At 60.8% G+C, this 17710-nt stretch overlaps 1 protein-coding gene across 2 annotated transcripts; it reads right to left on the bottom strand.

The window, feature by feature from the left end:
- Positions 1-1262: 1262 nt before the first annotated feature.
- SMARCB1 (SWI/SNF related BAF chromatin remodeling complex subunit B1) lies at positions 1263-16943 on the bottom strand. 2 transcript variants are annotated; one of them, XM_055404955.2, is made up of 9 exons: positions 16652-16943; positions 13306-13444; positions 11873-12002; positions 9029-9166; positions 8264-8391; positions 7943-8109; positions 4795-4985; positions 1779-1910; positions 1263-1581 (listed from the first exon to the last, which is right to left on the bottom strand). In XM_055404955.2, the coding sequence occupies exons 1-9, from the start codon at positions 16742-16744 to the stop codon at positions 1542-1544; spliced, it is 1158 nt and encodes a 385-aa protein (XP_055260930.1). In that variant the 5' UTR covers positions 16745-16943; the 3' UTR covers positions 1263-1541. The 2 variants fall into 2 exon arrangements, with proteins under 2 accessions (XP_055260930.1, XP_055260931.1); XM_055404956.2 differs by having other exon boundaries at positions 13333-13444.
- Positions 16944-17710: the final 767 nt, after the last annotated feature.

The following is a 17710-nucleotide window of genomic DNA, read 5'->3' as shown; positions in this document are numbered from 1 at the left end:
GTGGGCGGCAGGTGAAGGCCCCTCCCTGGGCCTCTCCCAGGCAGGTGCCGCCTGGCCAGCAGGGGAGGCAGGCAGTGTCGTCCCCCACCGGCTCTGGGGCTCAGGCCACCTCCTGCTGTGGCCGGAACATCCCCCCTTGGTGGAGCCCCCTGTCCACGAGGCCAGCTGGGCCTGGAACCTTTCTCTCTGAAGTCCCGCTGTTCTCTTGCCCTGTATGGAGGGCAGAGGCTGGAGTAAGAGTTCCTAGGATATGCTTGTGAGATCCCTGCGCCCAGAGGCGAAGCCCATCTCAGCCCATCCCCCGAACCGGAAACCCTCTGAGCTCTGCCCCTCCCGGTGTGAGGCCCCCGCCATGTTGGTGGGAGCAGAGCAGTCCTGACCCTCAGCCCTGCCAGCAACGGAAGGTGCAGGGCCTGGGCCCAAGGGCTTAATGCAACTGGGCCTGGGTCACCTTCGGGGCCTGGTCCTGGCAGGAAGCCCCCAGGTGCCACCCTCCTGGGTGCCACATCCAGGTCACGTGGGGACCCGTCTACATCACAGAAGATGCAGGGTCACCCAGTGAGCTGGCACCGGGCCCCGCGTGCGCCTTTGTGCCCTCCTGTTACTCCTTGCAGCTGGCGGGGAAGGAGGGGCTGGCCCCGCCGGAGCACAGGCCACAGGTGGAGGTGGGCCCCAGCCCTCCTGTCAGGCGCGTGGTGCTGGGAGGTGTGGCCGGAACACGTGGGCACAGGCCCGCAGGCCCCCGAGCTGGCACCAGGCCCACCAGCAGCACCCGCACAGGACGGGGCCCCTGCAGGGACCAGAGAAACCACGCTCCTGGCTGGGGGCTGGGCTGAGGGGGCCTCACCTGGCCCCCAGCTCACTGGCAGCAGAGGACCAGTCAGACGGTGGTTTACTCCTGGGTTGGCACAGCCGCTGCCGGCTGTCACGTTTACGGATGATAGAAGTACTCGCTGTGGAGTCAGACCCAGGCAGCCCTGCCCTCTGCCCCCCACCACCTTCCACCCGCCCCGACTCCAAGGACTTGCTGAGCTGGGCAGGTGGGAGGCTGAGGGGAGTCAAACTGCTCAGGGGGGTGGGAGGGGCGGCCTGCAGGGCTGAGTGGAGCCCTGGCCCTGCTCATGGTTGGGAGAGGGGAGATCCAGTGGCGCCCTGGCCCTGCTGAGGCCCAGCTGGGGCGTGTGCGCAGGAGGGTGGGGGGCCAGCCCATGCCATGCTGTCTCGTTCTCAGCTCCATGCCACCACTCTGAAGAAACAGAACAGAACCTGTTGCCATTTTATTTAGAAAGTGTTGCTCGCCCTGCCTGGGGCTTCTATACAAAAAACAAACACAGCTCAACACGGTCTCTTCTGACCAGAGACAGGCAGTGGGGACTGGGGCTCAGCAGATGGAATGTGTCCCCGGGCGGCGCGGGACCAGGAGGCCCCTGGCCCACTCCTCCGGACACCCAGGCTGCCCCCGCCTGGCCCCTCTGAGCCAGAAGATGAAGGAGAGGGGCCGATCTCCAGACGCTCCCTGGGAGCCAGGCGCCGCGGGGCGGTCACCAGGCCGGGGCCGTGTTGGCTAGACGCCTCATCCGCCTGTGGGGGGAGGAGAGCAGTGACCCCTGATCTCTCAGGCAACTGACGAGGGGGCTGAAGCCCCCAGCCCCTCCCTCAGCTGCCCCCATCCCCAGGGACAGCAAGCCCGATGTGGGCTGTGGTCAGAGCTGCCCGAGGGCTAGCCTGGGTCCCCGCGCCCAGCGTCGTGTCCTGCCTGGAAGGGGCTGGGGCAGCACCTTGTGTTGCGGTCCTGGTCCCGGATCTTCTTTTCCATCTCCGCGTCTGTCAGGGTCTCCAGCAGTGGGCACCACTGATCAGCGTCGCCCGTGTTCCGGATGGCGATCTCCACCGTGGGCAGGGGGTTCTCACTGTAAAAGATGGGAGGGGTAGACGGTTCACAGAGCAGCTGCAGGAGAGGCCCCCAGAAAGCAGCGTCCACCCCCAACCCTGCGGGCAGACGGGACGTGGAGCCCGGTTTTACAGCACGGCATCTCCAGGTCGGCACGTGGGGAGGGGTCCAGGGGACGGTGCTGCGGGGCCAGCCACTGCCAGTGGGCCTGCAGGGAGGAGGAGGGCCGCCCGCCCCGCTCAATGTCCAGGAGAAAAGAGAGCAAAGGAGCCCATCCACCCAGGAGTGGAGTCTCAGGGCCCCAGCCCGGAGCAGCCCGCTGGGGCCCCTTGGCCCACGTCACAGGGGCCCAGAACCCATAAGCCCTGACTGCTCCACCCCGGGGCCCCTCAGAGATGCACCCAGACTCCGTCTGAGGGCCACCCGCACACCCTCTGGCTAAGTGGACTCAGGGCTGGGAGTCAGCCTCGATGAGGCCACAAAGGCTGGGGATGCCTGGCAGAGCCACTGCCTCTGCCAGGAGAGCCAGGTCCAGCTCACCGACGAGCCTTAACCGCACCCTCGCCCGTCCTGCCCACAGCCACCATGCTGGCCTCCCACTGGGCCACTGGTGCCCGGTCCCTGAGGCTCGGCCCCAGGAATCGGCCTGCCAGGAACCCTGCGGAGTCAGCCAAGGAGGAGGGACGGTGGGGGGTCCCAGGGGAGACAGTGCAGGGAAAAACAGGCCCCCAGCCTTAGTTTTAACTCATCTGGAAAATGGGGACAGTGTCCTTGCTGCGAGGAGTTTCAGAGGACCACTACCACTGAACATCCAACACACACCCACTGTGTGGGGGCTGGGGCCCGAGCTGGTGCCCCTGAGTCCCAGGCCAGTGGTGGGCCTGCCTCGGCCACCTCTGCTGACAGCTGCTTCCCAGCCCGGCGGTGCTGTAGCAATCAGAAAGCCAGCACTGCAGACCCAAACATCACTCCTCACGTTGCAGGCTCCCAGCTGCCTTCCTTGGGGGCAGCAGACATGAAAATCACCAATTCCATGCCAATGGGAGCAAACACGTCTTCCTCTTAACTTAAACAAGTGTGGGTCCCGGAGGCCCTGTGTTTACCTCCCTGTGGCTCCGGGAAGATTCCATCCCAGGGGTATGTTCTAAACCAAGGGTTGCTCAGGCCAGGCCTGGAAGGAGGGGCCTGGAGCCAGGAGCCCACAGTGTGGGGACAGGCGGGCAGACAGCCGCCCACCCTCCCGGGCATTCAGCTTCCTGGGCCTCAAGGCTGCCTGGGACCCTGCATTCCCACCACCTGCCAGGTGCAAGCAGGGAGGCCGTGTTGGAGGAGGCAGAGGGCCCGGACGGTTATCTTCAACGTGACCTCGCTTTTACAACCTCACAGGTGTGGCAGGCCAGCTGGGAGGCACGGCTGTGCCCACCTGGTAGATGAGAACAAGACTGTAGGGACTGATACCCCCCCTCCACCTCCCCAACCGGGAGGAGGGGGCAAAACTCAGTGTCACCCTCCTGCTTAAGATCAACTGACTCTGGACAAGGGGCCCAGCCCACTCTCTGGGGAAAGCGCAGTCCTTCCAACGGGCGGTGCTGGGACAGGACCTGGCAGGCCACAGTTTCTCAACTATGACACCAACAGCACAAGCGACCCGAGAAAAGAACAGATGAGCTGGACACTCAGAATTAAGAGCATTTGTGCCTCAAAGGACACTCAGGTAAGTGAACTACAAACCCACAAAAAGGGAGAAGGCACATGCCTGTGTATCTTAAGGTATGTGGTAAGGGACCTGTATCTAGAACGCATAACAGACTCTTGAAAAGTGAAAGTGTTAGTCACTCAGTTGTGTCCAGCTCTTTGCAACCCCATGGACGGTAGTCCGCCAGGCTCCTCTGCCCATGGGATTCTCCAGGCAAGAATACTGGAGTGGGTTGCCATGTCCTCCTCCAGGGGATCTTCCCAACCCAGGGATCAAACCTACGTCTCTCCTGCCCTGGCAGACGGGTTCTTTACCAGTAGCGCCACCTGGGCAGAAAGGTCTCCAGGTCCCTGAATGTCAGAGCAAGAGGGCTTGGCCCAGGCCTGTGGGGGGACCCCTCCGAGTCCCCCTGCTGCACAGCAGTGGGAGGTGTGTTCTGAGCCAGCCTCTGGGGATGAGGGATCGGTGTCAACGTCACTCCCAGGACCTCAAGCTGTGCACTAGGGAGCGAGGCCCCCAGGCTGGCCCCAGGCCCGCTGGCCTCAGCGCGTGAGCCGCGAATGGACAGGCGCCACGAGCAGGCCTCCCCGCTGTGTGGCGGCTCCTCCCTCTCTTGCTCAGTGTCCCAGGAACACGGTGGGCAGTGCCCGCCGGGGTTTCTGGAGAAGCAGCTGAGACGCAAACAGCCGCACGCGCTCCCTCAGCTGTTCCCCGCCAGGGGTGGTCCCTCGGTAATGGCCTCCACATGGGGACGGTGACAGCTTGAGCGGCAGCGTAAAGCCTGACAGCCAGTTTGGACGCCTCCTGCGGTGGAAGAGGGGCCCAGGGGACGGGTGCCCGGGGCGAGCTCTGCCGGGTCCGGGGCCGCCAGCAACCGGAAGGCACGCCGGGATCGTGAGGAGCCCGCCTGCGTCCACCGCCGCCAGCGTCTGGGACCAGATCCCCTCCCTGCTCTGTGGGCAGCCTGAAGAAGAGGCGGCAGCGGCCTCCAGACCCCCCTGGGGCGGCAGACCTGTCCGAGACCAAGCGCAAGTGCAGGGGACGAGCGAGGGTCTCAGGAATGTCCCCACCGGGGCGGGGCGGGAGGAGGCGACAGAGGCCGCCGCGCGCGGGGCGGCCCTCGGTCAGCTGGCACCGGGGCCCCAGGAAGTCCCGAAGGCATCCCCGCACAGGGCGGCGGGGGGCGGCCACCCGTCCGAGCCCCTACCTGAAGGCGTAGGTCTTCTGATGCCAGCTCAGCTGTCCCCGGATGCTGTAGGCGATGGTGGTGACGAACTCCCCGCCCAGCCCCAGCTCGGAGCACAGCTTCAGGGCGAACTTCTCGGGTGAGTTCTCCTTCTCCGACATGTCCCACTCGAACTGGTCCACCAGGGAGATGTTCCCCACATGGATGTTCAGCTGGCCCGGGAGCAGACACGAGCTGCAGCGGCCCCCCTCCGGGGCCAGGCCGCACCCTCACCGCCCCTCCTCTCTGGAACGTCCCCCCCTCATTCTCGGCCGCACCCCGGGGCTGCTAGTTGGGGTAAGGAAAACAACCCGTCTCTCTCTGAAGAGGGATTAACTACCGAGGAAGATGCGTTGGTAACTGGATAACTCCCTACAAAGAAAGCTTAGATCTGATGGCTTCACTGGTGAATCCTACCAAACATTTCAAGAACTAACACCAATCCTTATCAAATCCTGCCAAAAAACCGAAAAGGAAGGAACACTTCATGACCAAAGGCAGACAAAGATACTACGAGAAAGGAGAAGTACAGACCAACACTTACTGTGAACACTGACATGAAGCCTCGACAGACATGAGCAAAGCCACGTTCAACAGCGGGTCAGAAGAATTCACACCGTTACAAATGACGTAACGATGGCAGAAACAAATCATAAATGGTGGGACTTACTCTGGCAATGTAAGGGTGGCTCAGCAAGAAAGCTGATCGGTGCAGTGAACCACTTGGACAGAATGAAGGACAAAAGCCGCAGTCATCTCAATAATCAGAGAAAAGCGTCAGACGAGCCTCAACACGCTGTCACGACGAAAGCGCCCGATAAACCGTGAGCCGCGGCAGCTACGTCAACAGCAGTGATTCCGGCAAAACGACACTGCAAGCATCACCCACAATGGCAGAAGGCCGGTAACTTCTCCCCTGAGATCAGGGACTAGCCGAGGGCACCCAGTCTTGCCACGTTTACTCAGTGCAGCGTGGGAATTTCTGCTCAGTGCAATCAGGCAAGAACAATAAACAAAAGGCATGCACCTGGAAAGGAAGAAGTGGAACTGTCTCTGTTCCCAGGTGTTACGATCTTATATGCAGAATTGAAGATGCTAACAAAATACTATTAGAACCAATGAGCGAAATCAGCAGGGTAGCAGGGTACAAAGTCAACATGCAAATATCAGCCGCACGTCCATCGGCTAACACTGAACAACCTGGAAAAGAAAGTGTGAAGAAATCACAGAAACATCAAAAAGAACAGAGCCCTTAGAAATTAACTTAACCAAGGAGACGAAAGACTTGTACAATGAACGATACAAAACACGCTGAAAGAAATTAAAGATAGAAATAAATGATAAAACATCCCACGACCATGGATTGGAAGACTTAAAATTGTTAAGTTGTCATGAGTACCCAAAGCAATCTACAAAAGCAGTGTAATCTCTACCGAAATCCCAGTGGTATTTCTGCAGAAATAGAAAAAGAAACCTTAAAGTTCATGTGGAATCTAAAGGAAAGCAAAGGATGCCTGGTCAAAACAACGAGGAGAAGAACGAAGCGGGAGACTCGCACTCCCTGACTTCAGAACTTACCGCAAAGACACAATGACGGAAACACCGTGGGGCTAACATAAACACAGACACCCAGACCAACGGGGCAGCCCAGAGGTAGACCCTCACATAAGAGGCCAGATGAGTGTCAACAAAGATGCCAAGACCATTCAATGAAGAAGGACAGTCTTTGCAACCAATGGTGTTGGGAAAAAAGAACACACACACTCAAAAGAATGAAGTGGGACCCTTACCTAACCCCACATACAGAAATTAACTCAAAACAGACGGAACATATAAATGTAAGAGCTTAAAAACTCTCAGAAAAACACAGAGTAAAGCTTTATGACATTGGATTTGGCAGTGATTTCTCAGATAAGACGTCAGAGGCATAGGCGATAAGCGAAAAAATAAACCGGACTTCACCAAAATAAAAAACTTCTGTGCATCAAAGGACACTATCAACAACATAAAAAGGCAGCCCATGGAAAGAAGGAAAACATCTGCAAATCACAGGATCTGAAAACAGATCGCTGTCTGTAAGATAACAGGGAACCGATCAAACAAGAAGAAAACAACAAAACCCAGACTCAAAAATGGGAAGGACTTCAGCAGACGCAGAAGATAAACAAATGGCCAACAGGGTCGCTAATCAGCAAGGGAAGGCCCACAGAGGTCTGTCTAGTCAAGGCTGTGGTTTCTCCAGTGGTCACGCAGGGATGTGAGAGCTGAACCATAAAGAAAGCAGAGCACCGAAGAACTGATGCTTTTGAACTGTGGTGTTGGAGAAGACTCCTGAGAGTCCCTTGGACTGCAAGATCAAACCGGTCAGTCCTAAAGAAGATCAGTCCTGAATATTCACTGGAAGGACTGATGATGAAGCTGACGCTCCAATACTTTGGCCACCTGATGGGAAGAACTGACTCATTGGAAAAGACTGATGCTGGCAAAGACTGAAGGCAGAGGAGAAGGGGACCACAGAGGATGGGATGGTTGGATGGCATCGCCGACTTGATGGACGTGAGTTTGAGCAGGCTCTGGAGCGAGTGAAGGACAGGGAGGCCCGGCGTGCTGCCGTCCATGCGTCCCAGACAGGCAGACCGAGTGACTGAGCAATAACAACCCACAGGAAACGCAGATCGAGGCCACAGTGAGGCACTGTCCGCCCCCAGGCAGCCCTTCTTGGGGGGCTCGGGGCAGTGGCCCCTCTTCCCTCGTGACGTCCCCCAGGACTGTGGGGGCTGCTGAGACAGCACGGGATGTGCTTGGCCCAGCCTGCCCACGACAAGAGAGGCAGTGTGCCCGCCTCACTGTGCCCCCCCTGCTCTGCCCGTCAGCTGGGTCACCCCGGGACCACCAAGCTCCTGCTCCATGCCTGGCAAGGCCACAGCAGCACCCGGACGCGCCCAGAACGTGATGCCCTCCTCAGAAGTCAGCCGTGCCCTTCCTGGGACAAGCTGCCCAAGAGACAGCCTTCCAGAGCCCTGCCCCACAACACGGACCCCAGACGGGCTCCTGTCGAGGCCTCCACGCGGCTCCGCACCTCGCAGGCCCCGAGGACAGGGCAGGCCTGCTGCGGGCGCGGAGCCCCTACCTTGATGATGACGCGCTGGTCTGACTGGTCTTCCAGGATGCTGTCCGTGGGGTAGGACTCGATCTGCTGCCTGATGGCGGAGGCGATGGCCGGCACGAACGTCAGCGGGTTCAGGTCCAGGTCGTCACAGAGAATCTCTGAGAACATCTCCGGGGTCATGAGCTTCTCTGAAACGAAGACGGAAGGGGAGACCACCGGTGGACCGCAGGGCCTATGGTCAGTGTGCTCCGCCCTGCCTCCGCTGCCGCCGCCGGGTGACAACGGGACCCCCCGGCATCCCACAGACAGGGCTGAGTGCACGCAGCCGGGGCGTGGACGGACCGTTCATGTTCCAGGTGAAGGCGTCCCGCAGCTTCTGCCCGTCGATCTCCATGTCCAGGCGGATGGGGACCAACACCTCAGGCTGCGACGCGTTCTCGTGGATCACGGCCGGGTCGTGGTCGTCGAAGCTGCAAGGGCAGTGGCCGCGTGCTCAGCACCGCCGGCCCAGTGCCCAGGGCCTCCCTCTCTGCACCACCGGGCACTGAGGCCCGCCCAGAGAGGACCGGTCCACAACAGGCTGAGCCGGCAGAGGCCGGGCCGGCGGGGGTCCATGCGGGGCGGGAGGGAGCTGCCGACTCGGGCGGCGGGACAGGCTCAGATGTTCCCGCAGGAAGAGAGGGTTAAGGCCAGAGTAGGCAGGCTTCTCCCAGCAGCTTTGGGGAAGAACGGGTATGTCCAGAAGAGGAAGCCCTGGAACAAAGGCCGAGGGGCGGGAGGGTGGAGGAGCCGCTGGGGGAGCAGTGAAGGAGGGGTGCTGACCGGGTGGGGGGTGGGGGACACCGGGGAGCCTCAGCAGCCAAGTGCCCAGGGCTCTCCACCGCAGCCCGGACCCTGAGGGAGCCCCAGAGGGTGGAGAGCAAGGCAGCTCCGCGCTCATGCCTGCCCTTCAGGATGGGGAAGAGATGGGGCAGCAGGAGGCAAGGACACCAAGCGCGCCCCCCTTAGACCCAGCGGTGAGAACCGCTTTCCGAGAACGCAGGGCACCCATAACGAACAAACAACGGGAAACAGCCCGCGTGCGGGAGGACCGCATGGCCCCCTCACCAGAGCGGGAAGGTCCGCTTCTTGTCGCGGCCCATGCGGTTCCTGTTGATGGTGGTGGAGCAAGGCACGGCGTCCAGGTGGTGCGAGCTGTTGGGCAGGGTGGGCACCCACTGGCTGTTCCTCTTGGCCTTCTGTTCCCTGGGAGACACGGACACCCGTCTGCTCAGCCTACGGGCCAAAAGCCGCCCCCCAGCTGCCAGGTCGTGGCCAGTGGACGCCTGCTGCGCCCCTGCTGGGCCCAGGCCCCCAGCGGCACCTGCTCGGGGTCACCAGTTTTAGGAGAGGAGGAGAGGGTAGGGGGCCCCAGCCCAGTCCGTGAGCTGTCACCCCACGCTATGTGCTAGGCTGGGCACTCAGGAAACAAAGTCAGGGTTCGCAGGGCGGTGGGGTGGGGAGATTTCCAGAAGAGCTCCAAGGGCAGCAGAGAGGAGGCTCGGGTCAATGGTTGAGCAGGGGGCCAGGACTGGAGACACAGAGAGGGTCCCGACTTGGGGGGGCCCTGCCCTCAATGGGCAGCTGGGAGTTCCTGGGAGTTTCCACATTCTCGATCAGGCTGTTATTTCAGACGCATGGTCCAGCCTGAGACAGATAACGCTTCTGGCCTCCGGGCCTTCAGGGATGGGAAGATACTCTAGAAAGCGGGACTCAAAAGAACTCAAGGAACTCGCGTCCCACAGGGGGAGCTCTTCTCTCCAATTTACATGGGGCGTTTACTACGAGGAGGAAAATACCAAAGGCCGTTTTGAGCTGAGGCTCCCGGGCTGGGCTGCCGTCTGCGAGAGGGCTCGTCACCCCTGGGCCGCGTTCCCGGTGACCCAGGGAGCAATCAGCACGGCGACTGCACGACTCACCTCTGCAGCCCTGCCCCACAGCGTGTCACCATCAACGACGTCCGCCCGCCCGGAGAACCTGACCACTGCCCGGTTTCCCACTAAGACAGCGCCCTTCCAGGGTGGGGGGCGGAGGGAGAGGCAGTGGCCTTTTCACTCCTCTTCTGCAGCTAGGGCCCCTCGCACTTCAGTGCTTAGGCCCAGAAGCGCCTCTTGGGGTGGGCAGGGAGGGGTCCACACACCGAGGGGAGCCAGGAACCCCCGAATCTCCTGCCCGGACACCAGAGACCTGAGGAGACGGGGGACTGGGGCTGACGCGGGCAGGACCAAGAGCTGAGGCGGCAAGACGGCGGTCCCCGCCACGGGCCACCTGGCTAGTGACTTCTACTCTGGGCCCGCAAGGCAAGAGGGAAAAGGCGCCCCACTCAGATCGGGTGCCTCCCGTCTCCAGGGAGGGCCTACGAGGTCAGATCCTTTGTAACTTCCACAGGCGAAGCTGGCGCGCTGGGCATGTGGGCAGCATGGGCGTGGACCATCACACCTTTCCCCATTGAGTCTCCAGCCAGAGCTGTCACCCAGGTCACCCCAGGCCGGCACCCACCTCGCAGCAGCCTCTTGTATCTGGGCTGAGGCTGCCTGGCCGACCCCTCCTGCCTGATGACCTCGAGCGGACAATGCAAGTCATATCTCAGCACGTGAGCGGGACAACGCAGCGCCACGCGGGGTCCGGGCATCCGAGTCCCACCACTCAGCCTCCCTTCTGCTGCAGAGAGGTCTGGCCAAGAGCCCTGGGGGGCCATCCGGCCCCTGCCCGACCTGGCCAGTGTGTGTGTGGGTGCTGGCTGGGTGCTGGGCAGGCACCTCCTGACAGTGGAGCCCATGGTGGCTTTCCTGAAGCCCCACCGCCGCCCAGCAGTTCTCACTGCCCAGTAACAGGAGGCTACTGGCCTGGCTCTCTGCCTCGTGTGATAGACTCAACCAGAAGTGTTCACTGCCCCTTACAGGGCTCCCGGCTGCTGCGTGCACATCTCAGAGCCCCACGCACGTGCCTGTAACCTCCTGCGGTGGCCTCTCTGGGGAGGCCCGGCCAGCCTCAGCGCAGCCCCGGGCGAGAAAAGCAACCTGCAGCGCTCATGTGTACAACGGGCCAGGCCGCGAGCACCGCCTTCTTCGGGGCGTTTGCGGGGCGGGTGGTGTTAGAAAACAATCCGACGGTGCAGCTGGGAGAAAACCTGGAAGGGGATTGTCCACATGGCCAACCCCCTCCACCCTACCCACCGCCAGTGCCCCCGGGTCTCGTGCCCAGAGAGCTGAAGGTGCCAGCAGGCCCGCTGCCCACCTTGCTTGCGTGGCCTGGGCTCACTGCTGGTCTGCCTGCCCAGCACACAGGCACAGCCCCGGCTCTCTGCTGCTACCCGCCTCCCCCAGGCAGGACTCTCCCACACCACCAAGGGTGTCTCTGGGTTCAGGACGGCCCTTGTTGATGGTGTAAAGTACTTCCCAGTGCTGAGACGAATGGGCCGGAGATCCAAATGAAGCTGACGCCGCCGCAGCACCTGGTGCGGGGCAGCCATGGTGCGAGCGGACCAGCGAGCTCCCTCCCTGCTTCTTTATGCTGCCGGCTATGTCTGTTTTTACTCTGCATTTTAGAAATGATACTGAAGGACACACACCGTTCCCCTGTGTATCTACTCTACACCCTTCATCTACTTATCTATTAACATGTCTAAGTTTTGCTGATAGGTCTGAATGAACGAACACTACCCACAAGCAGCAACGTCCCCATGACCCTGGCCTGTTTAACTGGAAACGTAAATGTGCTTTCAAAGGACCTAAGTTTCTATGTTCAAAACGGTTGTGTGTTTCTTTCGGGAGTGGACCTTCTGCCTTTCAACGCATTCTTAACAACTCTCCAGAACCCAGGGCTTGGCTTACATTTCTTAGAAATTGCAAAGACAGACACTTGGAAACCTGGTAAAGACAGCCTGTGAGCACAGTGGGGCCGGCGGGGTACCTGAGGTAGGTGGGGGGCTCGGTGCTGATGGACACGGCCTTGTACTTCTCATCGTTGCCGTCCAGGATCTCCTCCACCTCGGAGGCTTTCAGCAGGGTCACGCTGGTGGCCAGGGTAGTGTATCCATGATCTGCAACCAGAGACAGGGCTGCAGTCAGCCCGTGGGCGGGCAGCGGCCAGGAGAAGCCAGGAGATGCAGCACATCAGGTCCTCGCATGCAGGAGGTGGGGGAAGCGGCTGTGGGCCTCACGACTGCCCGACGTGGGCCTCTTCCAAAGGGGCGGCCTGGACCCTGGCCGCCTCCAGAGGTCCTGTCCGGCCGCCTGCACGGGCTCAGCCACAGGGCCTCTGGGGACAGGAGGGCTCCAGAGTGAGCTGGCCGGTGGGAAGAGGTCTGACACGGCTGCAGTCCACGACACGAAGCGAGGTGGAGATGGGATGAGGGATGAGAAACACACTTTTCTTTTAAAACAAGAGCCCAGAGAGTTGGAAAGAGCTGCTGCACACGCAACACGAACTTCTGGCCCCGGAGCCAGTGGCCGCCAGCGGCCCTGGGAGCCCGAGTTCTTGGCAATCCAACCACAGTTTGCCTAGGGAGCCGGGTGGCCACGGGAGGTTAGGAGAAGGCAGCTCCCCAGTGAGCACAAGGCCCGGGGTCGCCAAGGCTCGCCAGGGGCAAGCGCAGCTAGAGGCGCAGGGTTAGTGACCGGCGCTACACCTGGTGCAGGAGGGCCTGCGAGGGGCTGAAAGGTCACAGCAGTGCGTGGACAAGAGGCTCCGGCTCCTGCGTTAAAAGAACGCGGTGGACAAACCACGGCAGCGCCACGGACACACCCACACTGGACGGGCTGCCGAGCGCGCACACATGCACGCACCTGTGCACGCATACACACACACACACACACACACACACACACGGCGCGTGGGCCGGTTCCACCAGGGCACCTTGGTGCCGGGCCCGGAGACGGCGCCCCGTGACCCCAGGCACACACAGCACGAAGCAAACATGCAGACGAGTGAGCGCTAGCAGACCGGCTGCCAGACCAGGTGCCAGGCGATGGATGGCGGGAGGGGGACGGGGGCGCGGGAAGCGAAGCGGTGAAAGCCCGGAGCGGGACGGGGCCGGGCCGCCCCACCGCCAGGCGCGTGGAGGGTGAGGATGGCGCACACCGCGGATGGCACAGCATCACAGCAATCCTAAAACGTTTTCAGACCGGTGTGTCTTCACCGCGCCCGCGCCCCGCCCGGCCCTCCGCCCGCCGGGCTCTCCTGACCCCGACCCCCCTCACCGGGGAGCCCACCCCCACGCCGGGGATGCTCCGCCACGCTAAGGTCAGGACTGCCGTGAAGACGCGCTGGGGTGAAAACGTTTTATCTTCATGACATAAGCGAGTGGTTTTGAAACAGGTTTACAAACCCTCGTGAAGACGCACCCTTAGTGTTAGGTTTTGTTTTTTTACCATGTGACGATGCAACTATTTTCTTCCTCTCTTCCACAGTGGCTAGTCGCCTCCAGAGCGAGGGGTATCTCTTGTACAGAGAACCTCGGAACATACGGAGGTAGTTTCCCACCTAGGGGTAAAGCAAGAAGGCTCATTATGAGGGCCAGGGCTCCTCGGGGAAGGGCAGGGCCCTGGCGCAGAGGCTCTGCCACCTCAGTGACACACAGACCACACGTGGCCTGCAGGTGCCGGGCTCTGAAAGCAGGCAAAGCCCGATCTGCTGACATCAGGGGTTCCACAGCAGCGAAGGTCTGGCCGGCACCTGGCCCACTGGCAGGGGGTAAGCTCTGCCTCCCGACAACAGCAAGTTCAGGAAGGGCCAAGCAGATGCTGGTGAGACACGGCCCCCCGGAGCGCCCCGAGAAGCTGACTTTGCACTAAAGATCTCTGGCGCAGTCGAGAAATGTAAGGCCTCTCTTCCTTTTAAGACTTTGATATTTTTACGACGTCATAAAGACCAAAAAGGGCTTTTAATTTTAGACAGATGCAGGATAATTTCCCCCATGGCCCTTGCTGCTTTTAGTAACAGAACTCAAACCAGAAATATCAAAGGAATTTTACAAAGAGTTTCAAAGCCGCTTATCAGCAGTCACTAGATTGCTGCACACATCATCACTGCCCCAAACAACGGCCTGCCTGTGCCAGACACTCCAAGTACAACTAACTTGATGAAAACAAACCTAGTCCTACCGTCTTTACAAAGAAACTCCATTGCTTTGCAGACTTTTCAGAAACAACCACTCGATAACGTGGCAGGGGACAGTGGCTGGACTGGGTGCTGGCTCCCTCTGTGACCGGGCAACACTTCCCTCTTCTTCTTTTTTTTTAAACACTTCCCTCTTCTCTGTCTCCCTACTCCTCTTGACAAATGTTCAACTGTAAAGTTCACCCCACGAAGGACCCACTTCTGCTATTTTCCCACGTACCTATCCCATTATAGTATTTTTCTTTTTTCCAGTTTCTCCATTTTCCCCGAATTTAGAGATTTACACAGCCACGGCTGCTGAACAGCATGAGAGAAGGTGGCTACAGGGTCCCTCCTGCTCCTTACCACAGGTGCAGGCCCCTGCAAGTTGTCTGGCTTGCACGTAGTTACCATCCGGGGTAAACACAGAGCTTCCAGTAGGTTTTTGACAAGACACTGACCCTAATGCCCCCCCCACCACTGTGCAGGTCCTGCAAACCTCCCAGCCTCCCAGGCCCTTCCCGAGGTCCCTTCGGTACTTAGGGGACTCGGTCTGCCCCCGGGTTTTCTCTGCACCAGCCTCTGCCCTCTCTGGACCCGGGTTTCCCAAATGGAAAATGAAGGTGTGGGTATGGAGGCTCCCTGGGCTCCTCTCAGCTGTGCCTCTGCATGGTGATGACGGCTGCCTGTGGTGGGGTCGGGACTTGGGCAGCTGCAGACACCCTCCCAAGGCTGCTACCCCCGAATGGTGTGGGGCGCTGTGGGCACTGCTCTGCCCGGCACATCTCCTGGAAACCAGTGCCTGCTGTTTGCCCAGGGCAACCGGCCTGGGGGCCAAGCACCACTGCTGTCAGAGGAGCTGCTGGCTGTGAGTACACGCCAATCTAGCCCTGAACCCAGCCCAGGCCTCCTGAGGTCTGAACATTGTAAAGTCAGGCCCCGGACAGCAACTGCCTCTCCCTCCTGCCATCTGGTCTCCATAAGCTGCATCTCAGGACAAATCTCACTCTCCAGGGCTGAGACAGAAGGCTGAAGTTATCTCTCTCAAATCTAAGATGTGCTACAGGGCGAGTGGCAGAAACTGTCTAGCCTAAGCATCTCATTAGACACCAGAGACAAGTGCCGCGGACGCCGAGCTGGAGCCAGGACTCCTCACGATCTGCCCACCCGGCACCGGGTTCCACCCCATAAACGCAAGCTTGATTTTCAGACGTACCACCGCCTCAGAGCCAACGCTAAACCGACCACTCTTCCTGCCCATTAGATCAGGTGAAGTTTTCTTTAATCAACCTGCCAGTCACCACATGCCGCTTCTATGCCCACAGGCTGGTGAAGACCTTTCTGAGCTACGGCACGTGGCAGGCAGTGGCGCCTCTCCTCAGTATGGCCAGCTGTCAAGAGGAGCGTTTCTGTGATAATGTGAAAATATGCTGCATCTAGCCCCCCGTGTTTTATAAAAACCGGTGAGGAAAGGAAACAGAAAGTTCTGATGCTGCTGACAACATGGGTCCCGTAACTCAGTACAGTCAGACTAACCGCGGGGAGCCACAGGGATCCCAAAAGCCCCGCCCAGCGTGACCATGGTCAGGCTTGATTCACAGTGTATGCAACCATGAAGAGGGGAAAAAACTGTAAAAAAAAAAAAAAAAGTGAAATGCGTAATACTGAAAACTGCTGCTAGGAAAAGCAAGCATTGGTGTTCGTAACTGCTTTAACTCCCAAAGACCAGCACTCGCCTCGCTTCAAAAGGGAGGCACTGCTGCTCGGTACTTGCACATCTGAACTTCGGATTTGTAATTTAAAAGTGTGTGTGTGTGGACACACACGCACAAGCCAGCGACTGCCGAAGGTTGAGGGGCGCTGGAGGAACTTCATACGCTCGGTGCACACCATCAGTGAGCCACCCAGCTGATTCAACAGAGTGCTGAAAGGTCACCTTTTAGGGAAGGATAAGGGGTTCTGGCTCGTTCTCTTGCACTAACTCAGAGTTAGTCCAAGATATCCGAAGTGCCAGGTGCCTCCCATTTGTTGATGGATCTAGCTCAGGGCTGGCTGGGCCCTAGCCATCCAAAATCAAGCATCATTCTCCCAATCTGTCTTCTCACTGATAATGGAAGATCAGAACGCCCACCCGCCCACCTCAAAGTCAAAGAACACCAAGCGGGTGAGCCCCCACTAAGCTCGGTGTTTCCAATCAGCGGTTTCAGGATTCCAGCTGCAGCAATGAGGGAGGGAGGGAGCGCGCGAGGGGTCCAAAACCTCGCCCCGTGTGCAGCAAGGGATAACCCAACACCCCGTTTCCGTAAGTCCGGCTGGAGTTGTGGACTCAGCGCGGACCCGGGGCCACCGCGACCCCCGAGACCCTGGCCGCGCGGCGCCTCCCCGCTGCCGGGACACCTGTGAGTCACGAGGCGGCCGGGCGCGGGGCGGGGCTGCTCGGCCACGCCCCCGGCGCGCCCCGCCGCGCACGCGCACGCAGGCCCTCCGCGATGAATGGAGACGCGCGTTCCCGGCGCGCAGACCCGCCCCGAGGTTCCCGCGGGAACCGGGCCGGCCGGGAGGCCCGGAGGGCGAGGGCGCGCCGCGGGCTACCTCAGAGCCGATCATGTAGAACTCGCCGTCGTCTTCCAGCTGGAACTTGACGGGCTTCTGCCCGAAGGTCTTGCTGAGCGCCATCATCATCATTGCGGCGGCAGAGGCGGGCGGCCACGGCCGGGCTGCGAGGATCGGGAGGGCCGAGGCGGGGCCGGGGGCGCTCCTAGCCCGGGGAAGCCGACGCGGGAGGCGAAGGGCGGGCCGGGCCGGGGGAGCTCGCGCCGCCGCTGGGCTTCTCCGCCGCCGCCGCCGCAGACGACGAGCAGGCCGCCCTCAGTGCGCAGGCGCGGGCGTTGACGCTGACGCGCGCGTCGCCGCCGCCGCCGCCCGGACAAAAGGGCCGGGCGCGCCCCCGCGGGCCCCTTAAAGGAGCCTCGGCCCGTTTCTCGGCCTTCCCGGCCGCCTCCCAGGTGGAGGTACCAGGGAAGGCCGCTCGCCGGCGGAAACAGCAGCCGCGGCCCTGACTCGGGCGGCGCCCTTGCCCATCTCACAGCCGGGGCTGGAACGCTGCCCCGGTGAGGAGGAACGAGGCGAGGCCGGGAGGAAGCCGGAGGCGCCCGTGCCTCAGTTTCCCCGCCCGGAGGACGCTGTGCGGTCGAGCACAGGGGCGGGCCCAGGGACCAGTATCCCAGCTCCGGGCCACCCCTCCAAACCCCCGTTCCTGTGGCTCTGGGGATGGGGCGAGCATGGGCAGAGACCACCGGGCTTGGCAGGATTCCTAGGCCCAGCTGGTGTTTGCTTTGCCTGGTGCATCCGCTGAGAGCTGCGGAGGAGCGAACGTCCCCATCCGCTCCTTAACCCTGCGCCCTGTGCCTCCCGACAGCCCTGCCCTGGGGCGCTGACAGCCGAGCGGCCGACGCACAGGAAGGCACCCGCGTATCCGGTGGAACGAGGCAGTAGGTCAGAAACGGCCCGCTGCTGACGGCTGCCTATGCCAATATCTGATACACGGCAGCTATGAGAGGTGCCGCTATGAGCATCGGTAGGGCTCTGTGTGTGTGTGTGAGTTGCTCAGTCGTGTCTCTTTGCACCCTATGGGCTGTAGCCCGCCAGGCT

Source organism: Moschus berezovskii, chromosome 19, assembly GCF_049115385.1.
Source record: "Moschus berezovskii isolate FMDL1 chromosome 19, NW_MosBer_1.0, whole genome shotgun sequence".
Taxonomy (NCBI): domain Eukaryota; kingdom Metazoa; phylum Chordata; class Mammalia; order Artiodactyla; family Moschidae; genus Moschus; species Moschus berezovskii.
Note: the sequence above shows the minus strand (reverse complement) of the source record. Positions and strands in the feature narration are given on the sequence as shown.

What these genes read in the sequence shown, in the direction of transcription:
- SMARCB1 (XM_055404955.2), bottom strand. Translation starts at nt 16,744, where the DNA reads ATGATGATGATGGCGCTCAGCAAGACCTTCGGGCAGAAGCCCGTCAAG. An exon ending in CTTCACCTGGAACATGAACG is followed by an intron (nt 8,110 to 8,263) that starts GTCCGTCCACGC and finishes TCTTCGTTTCAG; the next exon opens with AGAAGCTCATGACCCCGGAG. An exon ending in GACCAGGACCGCAACACAAG is followed by an intron (nt 1,582 to 1,778) that starts GTGCTGCCCCAG and finishes CTCCCCCCACAG; the next exon opens with GCGGATGAGGCGTCTAGCCA.